The sequence below is a fragment of the Triturus cristatus genome, chromosome 8 (genome assembly GCF_964204655.1).
Source record: "Triturus cristatus chromosome 8, aTriCri1.1, whole genome shotgun sequence".
Lineage (NCBI taxonomy): Eukaryota > Metazoa > Chordata > Amphibia > Caudata > Salamandridae > Triturus > Triturus cristatus.
The window spans coordinates 1,410,447,052-1,410,464,235 of NC_140591.1; the positions used below are offsets into that span (position 1 = coordinate 1,410,447,052).

General features: G+C 42.5%; 1 protein-coding gene across 2 annotated transcripts in view; it reads left to right on the top strand.

The window, feature by feature from the left end:
- The window catches only part of NOX4 (NADPH oxidase 4), a 699,867-nt gene that overhangs the window by 554,887 nt on the left and 127,796 nt on the right, over positions 1-17,184 (top strand). For both annotated transcript variants that reach the window (XM_085623140.1, XM_085623139.1), the window contains exon 13: positions 12,766-12,847. In XM_085623140.1, coding sequence (XP_085479266.1) covers positions 12,766-12,847 — 82 coding nt within the window. The remainder of the gene's footprint in view (positions 1-12,765; positions 12,848-17,184) is intronic.

Sequence of the window (17,184 nt, forward strand, 5' to 3'; positions counted from 1 at the left end):
TACGCCCTGTGTCATATTCACTTAGTGGTGCAGTGTGGTGTATAATCCTGGGTGATACGATATTCGGTGGCATAATAGTCTAGAGGAAAGTCATTATTTTTATGGAAGGTACATGAGAGAAGTAGAACGATAAAGAATATGCTCTACTCTTTTTCAGAAAAGTGTTCACTCTCGAAAATTGTTCAGAGTACAGGACGAAAACGGTAAATGGCTGTTTGTCGTTAGAAGGTAATGAATCCCCAAATAGGGGGTAGACCAAACAACCAAGGGACCAACACCCTGATGAATGCCAGTACGACTCATGTGATCGTTTGATGTTGGCAGAAACATGTTGGTAAAAGCAGCAGGGATTTAGGGGTCTTTACCTCACCTAACTAATCCCGACAGTTTATTTTTAATCCTGCCAGGAGGTGACAGGAATAAAATTAAAGACAGTCCCCTCCTAGGCAGTTTTAGTGTATATGTCTGCACCTCTGTGGTCCCTTCTTGAGGGAATATTTTTCCTTGCTTTGTTTTTGTTGTCACTATTTGTGTTGTGTGTTAACACCTTTCATCTTTCTGTGACCTCACCACTACATTCTTCATCTCTTAAAACAGTGCGCTCCGCCCTCTGTGTTGGTCTGCACGGGGGCGTTCGACGCGGCCCAATGATGAAGCATGACTCTGACTCTCAAAGTGTGTGAGGGCAGTATTAAAAGAATAATGTCTTTTCCTTCTGACAAACATTCTAGGTTTTGATAGTAAGGGATAGTATTGTGTCTCTCTCACTATCATAATAACCTGTTACTAATAAGTTTTGTGTGTAGCTCTTCTCTGTGTAGTGAGTTCAAAACGTATGTTAGGGGAGTCAGAGAAGGCTCAAGTTCTCCCTTGTATCTCTTCTTGGTGATAGTACCCATAGAAAGTACCAACTACAGCAAGAAACAAAGCTAGAAACCAATCTAGACAGAGTCTCCTCTTGGACAACATCCGTGGTAATGAGACTAAGCAGGGGTTTAGTTAATTGCTGGTTACTCAAGTAATGCTGGAGCTTTTAACAGCATCATTCAAAAAAATTGGCATATTCTGAAAACAGTCCCTGTGATTGGAACAGAAATACAAGAACATCCTAGTATCACATATAGGAGAGGTAGGCCTATAAAAGATCAAACAGTCCAGAGTTTTCCCCGTATGCTTCTACCCCCACCTGCGCTTCTGTCTCTCACTGCAGTCATTCTCTCCCCTATGATGCTGTTTTGCCCTTGTGCTTCTTCTCATCAGCTGGACCTTGTGCTTCTCTTCCCCTCCAACCTATGTCCCATGTTGCTCTCTGTGGCAGGTGTCCTGTGCTTCTTCCGCCGTTCATGTAGTTTCCCCCACTCTCCAAGTTGATACCCCCGCTCTCCATGTTGCTTTTCCCACCTACACCCTCCTTGTTGCATCCATCCATCTGTTTTAAAAAAAATTGATTTCACACTACTGTTTTTTAGATACAAAACGGTGCAGTAAATAAAAAGAGAAAAAAATACCCACACCTACAAAATGACATAGCCACATCATAGCACCCTTTCCCCTCCTCTTTGGCCATGCTGCATAGCATTGGTTTAGTTTCAGGGTGGAAGAGTAGGCCCAGGGCCTAAGGTAACTGTATGGAAATTCAGGGAGATCTCATTGTTGAAGATTTCATTTATGGCTTTCTAATTTCGTTCCAGAAAAGGTGGAGTTTTCTACAGGGCTGGACTGAGAACACAAAGCAGCCCTGGCAATTCTATCGGACCGGCCCCTGGGAGGAGGGGTGTGGATAGGAGGGTACGTTCAGGGGATGGGAGAGGGTGCTAGTGTGAAGCGCTGCTTACGTAAACCGGCCCGACCACTGTTGCTTTTTTTACCAGGGGTCAATATTGCAGCACTGCTGCAAAACTGGCCCACAGTGACAAAAACAGCCCCCACTGCTTCAGTCTGCCCTGGTTTTCTACATTGGAAAAACAGACGGAAAACAGTGCCTCTGGAGTTTTGACAGTTCCAGCACATGTCCGGGTCATTGCACAACTATAAAAGTTTTCTTCAGCTGTTACCAAAGGACTGTTTTCAAGGACTTTCTTTGGTGAAATACTATTAATAATTAATGTGGGTCAAGTCATAAATATGATGTAAAAATGTAATCGTTGCAAAGCAGATATGCGGTTTGTGGCTTGCTCTTACTTCACACCAGGGCTTTTCTTTTGGTTGGATCTCAGGTGAGTATGTCTGTTGCCCTCTCAGTCCTCTGCACTATATGCAAGAGCTTGGAGTATATGTGGCTTCTGCATATTCATCGGTCTTTGCAGCATGGAGATTGGCCTGTGTCAGAGCTTCACATGCAGTACAAACTGAGTCCATCCCTTACTGAGCCACTGCTGGAGTTTGAGGTAGCATTGCTATTTTGTTGAGTACCCTTTGTGCAGAGTAATTATGGCCCCTGTGCTGGTGGGCATCTGCTGGACATGTGTGCAAATTCATAGCTAAGCAATTCTCAATGCAGCGGACTGGCATTACCACTGTGTGAAGTGGGTTCCATTTGTTTCTACAAGATTTGACACAGACGAATACAAAGTATGGGACTGCACAACAGCAGCAAATGTATCTCTCAATAAGGGATGTGAATATGTAATATGATACACTTCAATAAACTCATGACTGTCTAGTTGCAATTATCAGTTTAGAGTAAATTCTTATCCTTAATCCTACCCCATTCCATTGGGCCTACTCTCCACTCCAACCAAGTCCTGGATGCAAACCTACTTCAACTATACTCTTTGGGAGTCAATGTCCCAACCCTGACCACACACCTACTAAATGTTCCTTCCTGAAAAAGAATATGCTATTTTGGGGATGTTTGAAAAATTGTCAAGCACACTATTTCTGAATCAAGCCTTAGCCATTACGCTATCCATTAGACTTTTTTTCTAAACGACCCACCCTCTAGGGACCCATGTATAATGACTACCCTCTAATAGTACAGTTTTAGGAAAGTTTTTAAAATACCACTTTTCCAGTGTCAGTTCCAGTTGACTATCCATGGATATCAAAAATTGGCAGAGCCGCAAAAATTTCGGAATTAAAATTAACATAGATATGTTACGAGTCTTTGCAGTAAATGGTAACTCTGAACTCTTATCTACTATTCTTCTCAAGTATTCCTTTAACAGGGCTGCTGGTTGCTCATATTCATTTTCATACCATACTCTTTACATTTTCCTTTCTGGAACTTCAGTTTGTCATATACAGTAATCCTTACCTGTGTATTCTATCATACCTGATTCTCTTAGAGAAATATTTGTTCTGCTAAGGTGGTTCAGGTTCGTGCTAAATAAAAATTATGATTTATTAAAACAAAATCCCTTCTTTCCCAGGCCTAAGACAACAATTCAGGGCAGTAGTTCTCAACCTTTTACGTCCTGAGAACCCCCACTGAAGCTGGGGACCCCCAAGCAATTTGTACGATATAAATTTCAAACATTAAAACAGTAATTCACCCCAAAAATACAAACAAGTACTCATCAAACAAATACTCGAATTACTAAATATTCTATTATATATTGAAAAATTTGCAAAAATCGAAAAGTTTAATGGGAATTTAATGTCATCTCTGCAACAAACTTTTCAATGTTTGGTTTATGTCAGAAAGGTTAATCCTCAGGTCAGATTCTACATTTCCCAAGCGATTTCTGTATTTATTTTTTAATTACATAAGATCTGAGAAACCTTTTTCACATTAATGCATACACATACATGCCAACGTATTAGAAGTGGAAAGTGGGAGATTTAAAAAAATGTTTTCTGGAGAATGTAATTTCACTGTCCACGTCTATTCAAACAGAGGCAATTTCAGGCAGGAGACTTACTGAATCGGGTCTATTGGCATGTATGCATATAGTTGTCTATTTAGCGGTATGAGGCTCCTGCTACTGCCAGGGCAGGACTGGGCACCCATAGAATTCCTGGTAAATTTTGTTAGACTAGCCCCATACGGTGCACAGCAAGTGCAGCGAGCGAGCGTGACCACTACAAAGGGGACTTCGGGGGGGTTCTCCTCCCCAGGATAACTTGGGAAAAAATGGTGCATTCTACAACACATTTGTCATTATATATTCATATGCATTAGCTTTTAAAGCATAGTAAATGATGATCTTACTTTGCAGCAGGATAAGACAATCTCTGTTGAGGCTCTTCAATAATTCCCTCACTATCACCTTCCAACAGTGCTTCTCATCTCTCCATAGCCCCTCTGTCACATGAATTTCATTTGCTTTTTAACATCTCTCATACCAGTGTAGTAGCGTGTTGGAGCACTTTACATCACACACATACAGAGACAATGAATCATACATGTGTAAATCAGTGTATAGAAAATGTTACATAAGGAATAGGGGACTGCAGGGTGTAGGATTCACATGTCATCCATAATGATGGGCATTTTTTAAGAGTGCTTAGTCTGCAGAAGTACAAACTCCGGATTCAGAACATAACACAGTGGTTAGCGTTGACTTCAATAAAAAGAATTTATTTCTACTCAAACAAACCTTTTTTTAGCAGCATCAGCATAATGAAAAACTGGGAAGAAAGATACTTTTCTAACTTGTACCATGCAGTTTGCATGCAGCTCTTTGATGGCACTTCGTAACTCACTGTGATAGATTATGATTTTAACTTATGAACTACACAGTGACCAAAGAATCTCTGTGACAAAAGCATTAGCCTACTGAGCTATATACAAAAAATACCGGTCTTCGGTATGCATGATACACATTCTTTGCAGCAGGCATATTATCCATCTGCGCTACCTTATATGTGTCAAAACTGCCAGTAGACAAAACTCCCATCTCTCTCTAGCAGGTACATTAGTCCCCAGAGTTATCGTGACACTTTTATTGTTGCCTAAAAACTGCTGAATATACAAGGAACTTTGCAGTGGTTTAAAAACTGCTGCACAAATGAAGTAACAAATATGAAAACACTCCTGTGTTTCTGTCGAGCGGCCCCAGTTGGAGAAATCCCTTCCTGCTGACCCAGGCCTTGAGCTGCCTGAACGCTGTTCAGCCTCAAAACAACAAGAGGCACAGTTCTTCTGCAGAAGGCCTGGGTAGACGCTCGAGACCTATGGACATCCTGGGCATGTGACCCCCTGGGAATGTGTCACGGACCTCTGGGGGTCCCTGGACCACAGGTTGGGAACCGCTGAGTTAGGGCATGTGCTGTGCAAACGTAAGGTGGATTTAATTTGCATGTGTTACCCTTGTATACTTTCTTCCCATCATTTTTCAGGTCCCCTTTTTTTACCATTTTGCTGTTTTTTTTAATAATGCTGGTTACGGTTTTATTATATAACTTACATTCTGAAAGGGTCACCTTTGCTCTAAGGACTGATCATAGTATTATGGCACATCTTTATGGATAGAGGTGATGCGGTCAAGGGACACATATTTTAAGACACATCAGGGTCAAGACTGATTTGCATATAGCTGGGACCAAATGGAGGTGGCATGGTGTGCAAATGGGGATGCAGTCCGAGTAATTACTAGTGGCTGAGATTCATTTAAGCATTACATCCTTCACTTTTTGTAAACTATATTCATGATGTGGGCAGCAAACCTGCATTTCGTGGCACTGCCGCATTGCCATTGTGAAGAGGGGGCATGGGACTGCTTTGGATTTTAGAACCTACTTCTGAGATCTCCATGAAATTAGGCACCTACAGCACAGGCTCAGTGTCTCACCCTTCAGAGGTTGATAAAGTAAATCCTTTAAGTTAGCTTCTGCCTGTCATCTTTATGACATGTGTATAGCAAGCACCATTTAGTTGGGTATTCACAACAGACAAGCAGTTATGTGTGCTGTGCACTTTAGAAATGTTGTTATTACATATCTGCTCTCATGGCACCCCAGGCTTAGACTCACATGATTAGGTAGATTTTTCTTGACAGCACCCTAAATTTGCCAATAACCCCCTCCATTTCGCTTTTGAAGAAAACAACTAACACAGTGGTTCTTAACCTGTGGTCTGTGGTCCCCCCTGCGGCTGCTTATAAAATGAAATAGAATTAGCAGACTAATAAAGTATATATACAAACAAAAGCAAAACTGAAAATTTAACATTTTAATACACTCTGTAAAAGTGAAGGCGTTTGCAATTGGAGGCTAAAACGTAAGTTGTTATCCTTATCATGATTCATGGGAGCAGAGCAATCATAGCAAACTGAATCTAGCATGGATGATTGGTGGCCGCAAAAGAGGCAATGTTATGCATCGACAAAAAGAGAGCATGCATCAGGAGCAAAAAAAGAAAATAATATGCTAGAGTCTAGCTTATCGTGTCATCTCTTAGAATTAAAAGTAAACTTTGAATGGCCCCAATCTTACCATTAAAAATAAAAAATTGCATACTCTTTTGTATGTGATCTAAATCAAATATTTGATCATTTGTAGTTTCATGTATACTTGTTTCTGTAATTTTGTGTATTGTTTTAGGTTCAAATCATACAAATTGTTTAGGCGGGGTTCCTCAGCTTCCAGTAATGATTCATTAGGAGACCACAAAAGTCAAAAAGTTAAGGACTCTTGAACTAGCAGATCTTTCAAAACCCCACCAATTTCGTCATGAAAACCTGCATAATTGGGACATCACGTGTTGCACAGGTTTATAACTTCATTGAAAATTAGGCCTTGATATTCCAGTAGAGGACACAAATCATACAAATAATGTATTCATAAGAACACTCAATTCAGGAGTGAAAACCCTGAGAAAATGGTTGCAAAATTGTTGCAGGTAGCCAGAATGCAGTTTCTCTGATGTGGAATGACACAGGCATTTATATATATTGACAACACATGTGGGGCATGTCCAATGTACACTTCCACGACTCCCTACCTGCTATTTCTTTCATTTCACAGCACTAAGTATGTTTTTGTTAATTGGTTGTAATAGGCAGACATGCGTCCTCTTTATGCCCTTTTTGATGGAAGGGTATGTTTTCCTTTCCATTTCTTACCTCTCCCTTGTTTAACTGTCAAGACACCCCTGTGCATGTGTCAGTGCATGTCTCTGTGTGGGCATAATAATGTGTGTAAGGGAGTGTGTCAGTCCCCTTCACCTGGCAATAATCATGTTAAAAGTTCCCACTGTTCAACAACTTTACCCTACTTTGGAAATTTTTCCTGGTAATAAATAGACATTTGCATTAAAATAGTGTCTTTACCATTATCTTTGCTCATTTTACCGCTGGATTCAAGCTAGCCTGGCTGATGAGGGTGTTACCCCGAAACTGGTCCCAGGATGCTTGTTTTCGGTCTAGGGAAGACATGGCTTGGCAATTCGAGCTGGACTGTTCCCATGAGGCACAGGGTCAAGACTGATTTGCATATAGCTTTGTCTGATCTGGAGTGGCAAAGTGAGCTAAAGAATGATGATGGATTCAACCCAGATCTGTGACTGGGGCTGAGTTTCTGAAAAGTTTCAGCGTTCCATCCATCATCTCCTTGTGTTTGCTTTGTTCGCCCTAAGTTGGCATGGTATGCCCAGACGTGGGTCCCTTGCTCACTTTGCCACTGGATTCAAGTTAGCCAGGCTGATGAGGGTTGTTATCCCAAAACAAGTCCCAGGATGCCTGTTTCCGGTCCAGGGAAGACATGGCTTGGTAGTTCGGGCTGGACTGTTGCCATGAGGCAGAGGGTCAAGAATGATTTGCATATAGCTTTGTCTGAACTGGGGTAGAAAAGTGAGCTAAAGAACGATGATGGATTCAACCCAAATCTGTGACTGGGGGTGAGTGTCTGAAAAGTTTCAGCGCTCCGTCAATCATCTCCTTGTGTTTGCTTCACTTATACTTAGAGACAACTCTTTTTTTAGTTGGCCTGCCTCTTTGAGCGTCAACTGTTCTGTTTACTTGTGGGATGAAACTTCGGTCGCATCATTTTCTTGCTGTCGCTTTATCTCCCAATACCTCCCCCAACACTGCTTGCAGGCCTCCAACTCCCCTCCAAGGTCACTGCTGTTTTGCTTGTTTTATTTCATTTTTTGGTTACTTTGTGCATAATTTGCAATGCAGTGCCCTCATTCAATATCCCTTTGCCAACTACTCCCATACTACACTGCTTGCCTGCCCCGAGATCGCTGCATTGAATTTTTATGTTATTTTACATTAAACACTTTTTAAAATGTATATAGCACACCTAGCCATGGGCTCGGAGACATTAAACAATCAGCCCATTATCTCAGGATGTTGAGCCGACAGCAGACTCGAACACGGATCCCCAGCACACCAGTCAGTAGCTCTCACCGCTGCTCCATATTCTTTGCCTAGCCATGTTGCAGGGTGCTGTACCATATGTGGCCAAAAGAGGTCCCAAGGGAAACCTAGTGACAGCCCTCACAATGCTGCATGTTTAAATGCAGTTGAAGCCCAAACCCGACCGGAAGGTATTGGGGCGCTTTACATAAGTACCAGTTATCCTGTTCCCACGTGGCAGCTCGCTGCGCTAACATTTTCCAACAAGGACATTTGTATTATAAACGGCTCGACTGCTCTGTGCACTAATATGAAGCTGTGTTTAATTTCACTTTGCATAGGTGAGCACATTTCAGAGCACTTCGGTGTCCACACACATTAACGGAGGCACTGCTTTCCTGTTATTTTAATTGCAGTTTTAGCGCAAACCCGACTTTAAGGTATTGGAGTGCTTTACGTGAGCAACAGTTCTCCAGTTCCTAAGTGACAGCTCGTCGCGCTAACATTTTCCACCGAGGACATTTGACGGCATTAGGTCTCGGCTCACTCGCTGAAAACTATGACTTCAACAAGCGGCTCTTACCCTCTCTTTCTTCTCCTTGCCTTGATTTGTTCCCCCTGTGAAATGGATCCAAAAAAGAAAAAAACACTTTTATTGCAAATGTCTTTTTCTGACATTTTTGTATTCCAAAGTGTAGCCTCGGAACGCAAAGGAACAAAAGGGTTCAAAATAAGAAAAGTGGCCAGATTGGTTTTATTCACAACCAAACACATTAGCGGAACTTTACAAAGTTTGCCAGTGAAGTGCTACTTTTGTTTTCTTTTCTTTCTTTGAACAACAGGGTTCACTTCTGCTCTGCACTGCCCCTTCCACCTCTCGCTTTCTCCCTCGTCCTCTTATTCCCTCTCTGTGTGTCTGTGTCTCACTCGCTAAAAACCATGACTTCAACAAATTTACTCTCTCTTTCCTCTCCTTTCCTTTATTAGCTTCCCTGCGAACTGGATCCAAAAAAGAAAAACACTTTGGCTGCAAATGTCATCTTTTTCTGACATTTTTCTATTCCAAAAAGCAGCCTCGGGACAAAGAGAAAAAAATTTGAAAATAATGAAACAAAAAACCATAAATAAAGCGATAGAGTGGTTGCACAATTGCCAGATTCGTTTTATTCACAACCACACACATTGGCACCACTTTACAGAGTTTGCCAGTGAAGCGCTACTTTCGTTTTCTCCTCTTTCTTCAAACAACATTGCTTTCCTGGGTAGGTAAGTACACCACTCTTGGAGGTACTGCAATACCTGGCTGATGCATATGGTAGAAAATGTTTGATGTGATCCTTATCAGCGGTTTTCCTTATTTTAGTTCATAAAACGTGTACAGCGGCTCTGTGTTCAGGGATGTGGCCTTTTTAAACCATACTGCTTACGTTTTGTATGGATATAACCTTCCACCCCTGTAGTTCCTAACTTTTCAGGCAAAAACACTCAATGACTTCTGAATAATGAGTATAAAAGGTAACTATGGTGTTTCTGCTTACATTTCACATTCTTTACCTAATCTTGAATTCCTTATGAGTGTTTGCTATTTCCAGGATGTTGTCACCTTTTTTTTCCAGCCAGCATATTACTCTTGTCTCCCCTCCATCATAAACTATTTCAATGTTCTCGTTTTCCAGCGCTGCGAGGTCATACGAATGGCAATATCACTATGCAGATATTATCACGCCACTGCATACATACAAAAAAGTAAAAAACATTGTCATTTTCAACGCCAAGAGCTCTAACTTTCACAAATGCAAAACCGATTGCATAGCAAATGCTTGTTCCTCTTCTTAGAGGGTGTTTTGTTTGCATCTACACCGACCATCATCATTTTTCCCTGGGCTCATTCATGCATGTTTTTGGATCCTCACTTTAATGACAAACAGTAAACTTACAAAAACAATCCACTAGTTTTCCGGTGAAAATAGTGTTATTTTTCTAAATGGCATGCTTTTTTCGGATATTTATGTTTATTTTTCCAAAATGAAAACATTGTTAGCTAAGTGTGCATATTTTCAGAACTTATTGTTGTTTTTTCATGGTGCTTCAAGGTATTTCCTGCTATGACTTTTGATTCACGACTAGAGGCATTTCATCATCTGTACTGATTGAGTTTTTTAAGACTTGCAGGCTGCTGAGGCTTGAGGCACTAGGATCTGTAGAGCTAGCTCTGTTCTTTGAGTCTTTCTGTGAGATCTGTCTGTGATTGCTGTCTACCATCTGAGTTTTGGTGTCTGTGTAACTTCTTCTTTTCGGACCGGGCCCTTCCAAGTAGACTGGCAACCGTAGAGAATGATCTCTGACATTCTTCTTGGAGGGCAGTATGGAAAAATAGAAAGACGTACTGTAGAAGGAGAGGGCAGGTTCATTAAGAAAATGAATAGGGCATCTGAAATCGATTATCCCAAATGTTTGAAATGCCCCCTAATGCACATGGCATTTGGTAATTTTTGGAAAATTGTGCAATTTTGCCTTTGGTTTTCACATTTTTCTGCTGGAAGATAAACCCCAACATCCTAGGCAAGGAATACCTCTCCAGTATTTTTTGAGTGTGCCCTTAAAAAGTATGGTTTTTGTAGCCAATTTGGTACAAATTGTGGTCTAAAATGGAGCATTTGGCCACATTACAACAATTCCTCAGCTGGAGAAGCCTATACAACTTTCTCACTTTACTCCCTCCCTGAGTGAAATGTGTAGGAGGCATCTATGTCACCCACTGTTAGACTTCACCAGCCTCCAGCGATCAAAGCTGCCCTTCATGTCACCTCCTGTTTTGAAAGTACAACACCTGTAGTTAACCATGGTGCCTCTTGAGGAACATGTCACTCCCCCATTCCCCCGCACGTAAACAAGCTTTCACCACTGGATATTCTGGTACTACAGTGAATTGGGAATGAATGAGGAAGTATTTCCTTCATGGGATGACATATTTCCGCCATTGTGAATAAAAAAAACCTCTCTGCAAATGCAGCTTTGTGTTAGATTTCCATATAAGGAATGTTCCCATTGTGGAATATTTGCATGTTTCATTGTTATACAAGTACTCATGGAAAACTCTGTCTTGGTTTGCCAAGAGTTCTCCAGGGATTTTTGCGAGTCCCTGAAAACAAGGAATTCACTTGAAATTTAGGAGTGATGCCATTGGAGTAAATCTCATTTTAAAGAACAAAGGTCCTTAGCTTAAAGATAGATAATGAAAACATTTCAACATAGACTTCAATAAGAACTATGGATAGTCTTCCAATGTCCAGCTGGACAGAGGAACATTTATTTAGAGCAAATGCAAAAGGAATTAAACAAAGTGAAAGCAACAAAGAGGGTGAACCACGGGCACAATCCTGTACCGAGCTTACAAGAAGGGATCATCCTCAGGACTAAACAATAAACAATTGCCTGATTTGATTTAGACGCCTGTGGGATTAAAACAGGAAAAAAGGGGGGGGGAGAAGAAAACATAATAAGGTACCCCATTTAAGATTTGAGGTTGCATGTCAGCATCATTACAAGTTGTGGGGACCATTTTTATGGCCCTTAGGATGATCCCATTGCATTAGGAGCTAGGGATCGAAACGTCGACTTTTCAAACAGTACCGCAATTTATCCACTGTGTAAATTGTATTGTGGTAACTGCTGGTTAGAGCTTACTTAAGATTGTGCTGTATTGTAAGCCACCACTTGCTCCAAAGTTTTTGCCTGCTACTTTGTTTTCTTCTCATTTTTCATATTTCTTCTTGTAAGCTCGGTACAGGATTGTGCCCGTGTTTCACCCTCTTTGTTGCTTTCACTTTGTTTAATTCCTTTTGCATTTGCTCTAAATAACTGTTCCACTGTCCGGCTGGACATTGGAAGACTATCCATAGTTCTTATTGAAGTTTATGTTGAAATGTTTTCATTATCTATCTTTAAGCTAAGGACCTTTGTTCTTTAAAATAAGTAATCACCCGATGTCCAAAGCTACCTGATCGTGTCCCCTTGTTAATTATACTGTGATTGGAGTAAATCTCTGCATTTTTCTCCTGACTTGATAACTAGTCTGTTTCCGACTCACAACATGTCATGTTGTGTTATATATGTTATGTTGTTAAATTATGCAAACAGATTACCCCCCCCCCCTTGTCCCCCAGGTTCTTTTTGATATCCTAGACATTCTGACATCATTGCTCAAGAGCTCCATGTATCATAAGCAAAGAAGGAAACCTCAATGAAAGCATGAACAATGTGTTTAGTAATGCTGTATTGTAGTTTTAGTGCTTCTTTGTTTTGCCCAGGACGAAAACCTGTTTTATTTATAATGCATTTATTGAAAGGTAAAATTAGGATAGAGAAAATTGATGTGGCAAATGTCTTTTCCAAACCTACATTAATCTTCTTTTATGAGCTAGATAAAGAGGTGGTTTCAAAAACAATTACAATTAAAGCAGTTGCTCAGAACACGATTCTAGCTGCATGATTTACTGGCTGTGACCTTTTCTTTTCGCAGAGAGATTTCGGGATTTACTGCTTTCCCATTCCAGTGACGCTGCAGAGATTTTACCCATCCTTCATCAAAGGCATTATCCCTCGTAAGTAAGGCGTCGAGGAGAGATTCTGCTATTGTATTTATGATGTTTTTGTTTTTGAGAAGTAAAAACAATCTTTCTAAGAGGGCAGCTGCCGGCAGAGCCCATGTGCTCTAGCTAGCTGTGCCAGGAAGCCATGGGCATGCTCTGGCAGTGGACCAGCTATGGTGAGGGGCTGCTGGCAGGGTGATTGGGATGAGCTGGGCAGCTCAGTTTCATTTCACTTGACACTGTGTTGTCAAAGGCAGATGTTTTATCAGGTGAATCCCTGCGCTTACCTGCTGGGATCCCCCATTAAGGCTGACAGATTAGGTTGGGTTTTAAAAAGCTAATGGTACACACACAAAGAGGGCCTAGAGGAGATTTAAGGACCTGCGTGGGCACACTCCCCATGTGTCAACAACCACACACAATGAGCCCACGGGTCCAAAACGAATGACGAAGAGCAAAGTGGACTAAGGAAATCAAGCGCAACGCGGGGGATATCCCTTTTCAGGACGGTTCCCCTCACACACCATAGGTGTCATGCTTCATCATAGGGGTGCCTCCTCACGTCAAGACCTAGTCTTAACCCGGGCTACAACCCCCTCTCTACGAGGGAGGAGCTCAGGGATGTTTTAGTGTGGGCAACTGGGTTGTACTTAAACCCTATGTGGGCGTGGTGTATGAAGAAATCCTGAAAAATGTGCAGTGCTCAAATGGAAGTGATAGTGAATTAAAAACTGCCTGCGTGGGTAGCTGACAGCGGACTTTATTTAGCTACCTAGCGACAGGATTAAAAAGCAATAAGCTGGGTTATGGAGCTGACCACCATTAGAGACAGCCACATATACAGGATCAACATCAGGCTTTCATCAGGACCAGTTAGTGAACAGCTACTGCAACTGGTGTAAAGTGCACAACAAAATAAATGTGAAGGTGCCTCGGTATACTGTACTGAACCAGAATAATTGTGTCCAGTAGGCCTCACCGATGGAACCTAGGAAAAGAAGAAAAAAGAAAGAGAGTACGGGCTTGGTTTATACCACAACTAAAAAGCCGTGGAGCAAACTATGCTCCACACAAATGTGAAACTTTTATATTCAAACAAAGTGGCAGGAGAAGAGGCACCTATGAATCTAAGGTAAAAATGTTACCACTTCTGTCCGGGAGTAATTTAGCCGTAGGTACACGCGCCGACCAACCTGGGAGAGGAATGTGGTGGCGTCAAAGTTTAGACAACACATAAACAAAACGAAAGAAGGGAGACAAAAGGGTGCGGGAATGGGGAAAACAGGACCCTAGACAGGAATAGTAAATGGCAGTGTCTGGGTACCTGTCTGGATATGGATATTACATATCTCAGGTATTATTGTGCTGGACTAGAGAGAACACTGCAAAGATGGGGCCCAATCGTGCTTATATAATAGTCTGGAGGAATGCCGATAGAAAATATTATAAAAAAAAATAATAAAAAATGAGGGGAATAGTACCACTTGTAAAGTCTATAATGCCAGATGTGTCTATACAGGCCACAGTTCTAAAAGAAGAGGGCTCAGGGGCGGGTGCTATATCAAGGAACCCTCTCTGAAGGCAATACATAATGGTTGGTGGGGGAAGTGGGCGTGAAATGACGCACACACCTCTGATATTTGGACAAAGGCAACGAAAGCCGAAATTGACCCCAAGTCAATGTGCTGCAGAAGCACTAGACTAAGCGGGGGCTCAGGGTCCAGGGCCCTCAAAAGAGCTCTTGTTGGGGCAAGCATTGTTTTGGGCAGCGCATTGTCCTCTTTTTTTCATGGTTAGATAATGGCCACATCCCTTGGGCCCAACACGAGCCTTCACCGGGCCAGCTCTAGTCCCTGATCGCCCACTGGTTCATTTCTACATGCCATCTTGGGCCACACTGTTTTTATAGCAGGGCACTCGATCTCCCTGCACCCCACCCGCATTCTTTCCATGCCCGGGCATGTTCCTGCCCGACCGACCTTTGGGTCCCAATTGTAGACAATCCATATAAGCATGACACACCCACCTCTATCGGAGCTGTATTGCTACACTCAATAGAAGGTCTCCATTTCACTTTTGTAATTTATACCCCTTCGACACTGTTTCGCTGTGCCCAGTTATTATCCTCCCCCCCTCCCCCTTCCTTTCCCCCCCTTTTTTTTGATAACGGATATTGACTTTGAGCTGACAGCGAGTATCAACACTTCAATAAGGATCCCTTCACAAGCCACCCCTCTATTGCCATTGACACCATCCAATTCCATAAGGACATGGGGTTAAACCATTTTTTCCAGCGCCCATTGGGCTTTAATCACATCTCCCAGTTGTTCCCAGACATTTCAGGTCTTCAGATAATTGCTAGCACCCTTCCATTGTGATACGCTGTTAAACCACATTTCCCAGCATTCACTGGGCCTAAACTACCTCTCCCAGTTTTTCCCGGTTATTACTGGTCCTCAGCCAAATGCTATCACCTAATTCTATTGTGATACGCTGTTAAACCACATTTCCCAGCGTTCACTGGGCCGAAACTACATATCCCAGTCTTCCCCAGCCATTTCCGGCATCCAGACAAATTTAAACACTGTGTCTCCGGCTTTTCTGAGTACCTGCCGGTCTGGACCCCCGCCTTGGGAGACCACGCTCTCCTCTAAATGTGATTACCGTTTCCTTTCTTTTTTGCACCCACCGTCTTTACGTGAGCACCAGCCTACGGCGCTGCACCCGAACGGCCCTGTTTTTAACCGGGTTTCCCCCGACAATGCACGGAGCTTGGGGCTTGCGTGACTTTTCACGCCTACTCTTCCCAGCCCAGGCCAGTTCTCTTGCACACCCTCTTTTGAGGGCCCCGGACCCCGAGCTCCCGCTTACACTAGTACTTCCGCAGCACATTGACTTCGGGTCAATTTCGGCTTTCGTTGCCTTTGTCCAAATATCAGAGGCGTGCACGTCATTTCGCGCCCACTTCCACCACCAACCTTTATGTATTTCCTTCAGAGAGGGTTCCTTGATATAGTACCCGCCCCCGAGCCCTCTTCTTTTAGAATTGTGGCCTGTATAGACACATCTGGCATTATGGACTTTACAAGTGGTACTACTCCCCTCATTTTTAATTATTTTTTAATTATATTTTCTATTGGGTTTCCTCCAGACTATTATATAAGCACGATTGGGCCCCATCTTTGCTGTGTTCAATCTATTCCAGCACAGTAATACCTGAGATAAGTAATATCCATATCCAGAAGGGTACCCAGACACTGCCATTTACTATTCCTGTCTAGTGTCCTGTTTTCCCCATTCCCGCACCCTTTTCTCTCCCTCTTTCGTGTTGTTTGTGTGTTGTCTAAACTTTGACGCCACCACCTTTCTCTCCCAGGTTGGTCAGCACGTGTACCTACGGCTAAATTAGCCGCGGACAGAAATGGTAACATTTTTACCTTAAATTGGAAAGTGCCTCTTCTCCTGCCACTTTGTTTGAATATAAAAGTGTCACATTTGTGTGGAGCATAGTATGCTCCACGGCTGTTTAAACCAAGCCCGTACTCTCTCTCTTTTTTCTTCTTTTCCTAGGTTCCATTGGTGAGGCCTACTTGACACAATCATGCTGGTTCAGTACAGTATACCGAGGCACCTTCGCATCTATTTTGTTGCGCACTTTACACCAGTTGAAGTAGCTGTTCACTAACTGATCCTGATGACAGCCTGATGGCTGAAACATGTTGATCCTGTATATGTGGCTGTCTCTAATGGTGGTCATCTCCATAACCCAGCTTATTGCTTTTTAAATTCACTATCACTTCCATTTCAGCACTGCACATTTTTCAGGATTTCTTCATACACCACGCTCACATAGGGTTTTAGTACAACCCAGTTGCCCACACTAAAAACATCCCTGAGCTCCTCCCTCGTAGAAAGGGGGTTGTAGCCCGGGTTAAGACTAGGTCTTGACCCGAGGAGGCATCCCTATGATGAAGCATGACACCTATGGTGTGTGAGGGGATCTGTCCTGAAAAGGGATATCCCCTGCATTGCGCTTGGTTTTCTTAGTCCACTTTCCTCTCAGTCATTCGTTTTGGACCCGTGGGCTCGTTGTGTGGGGTTTTAACAAGCTAAACCAAAGGAAGCAGTGGCATGTAGTTCTCTAAAAATTAATATGGGCAAGCTGGGAAAATTTTGGCAGTGGTTAGACCACTTTCACACAACCATTTTGAGCCACTATTTTAGGATTGGCACTTTAGATGGGAAAAAATGTCCATCTTGGGTACGTGTTTTTGTTGCAGGTGCAACGGGCGGCGAGGCTAATAGGTCATGTTGACAGACATCGTTTCCTCAAATGGACAGTATAAGCA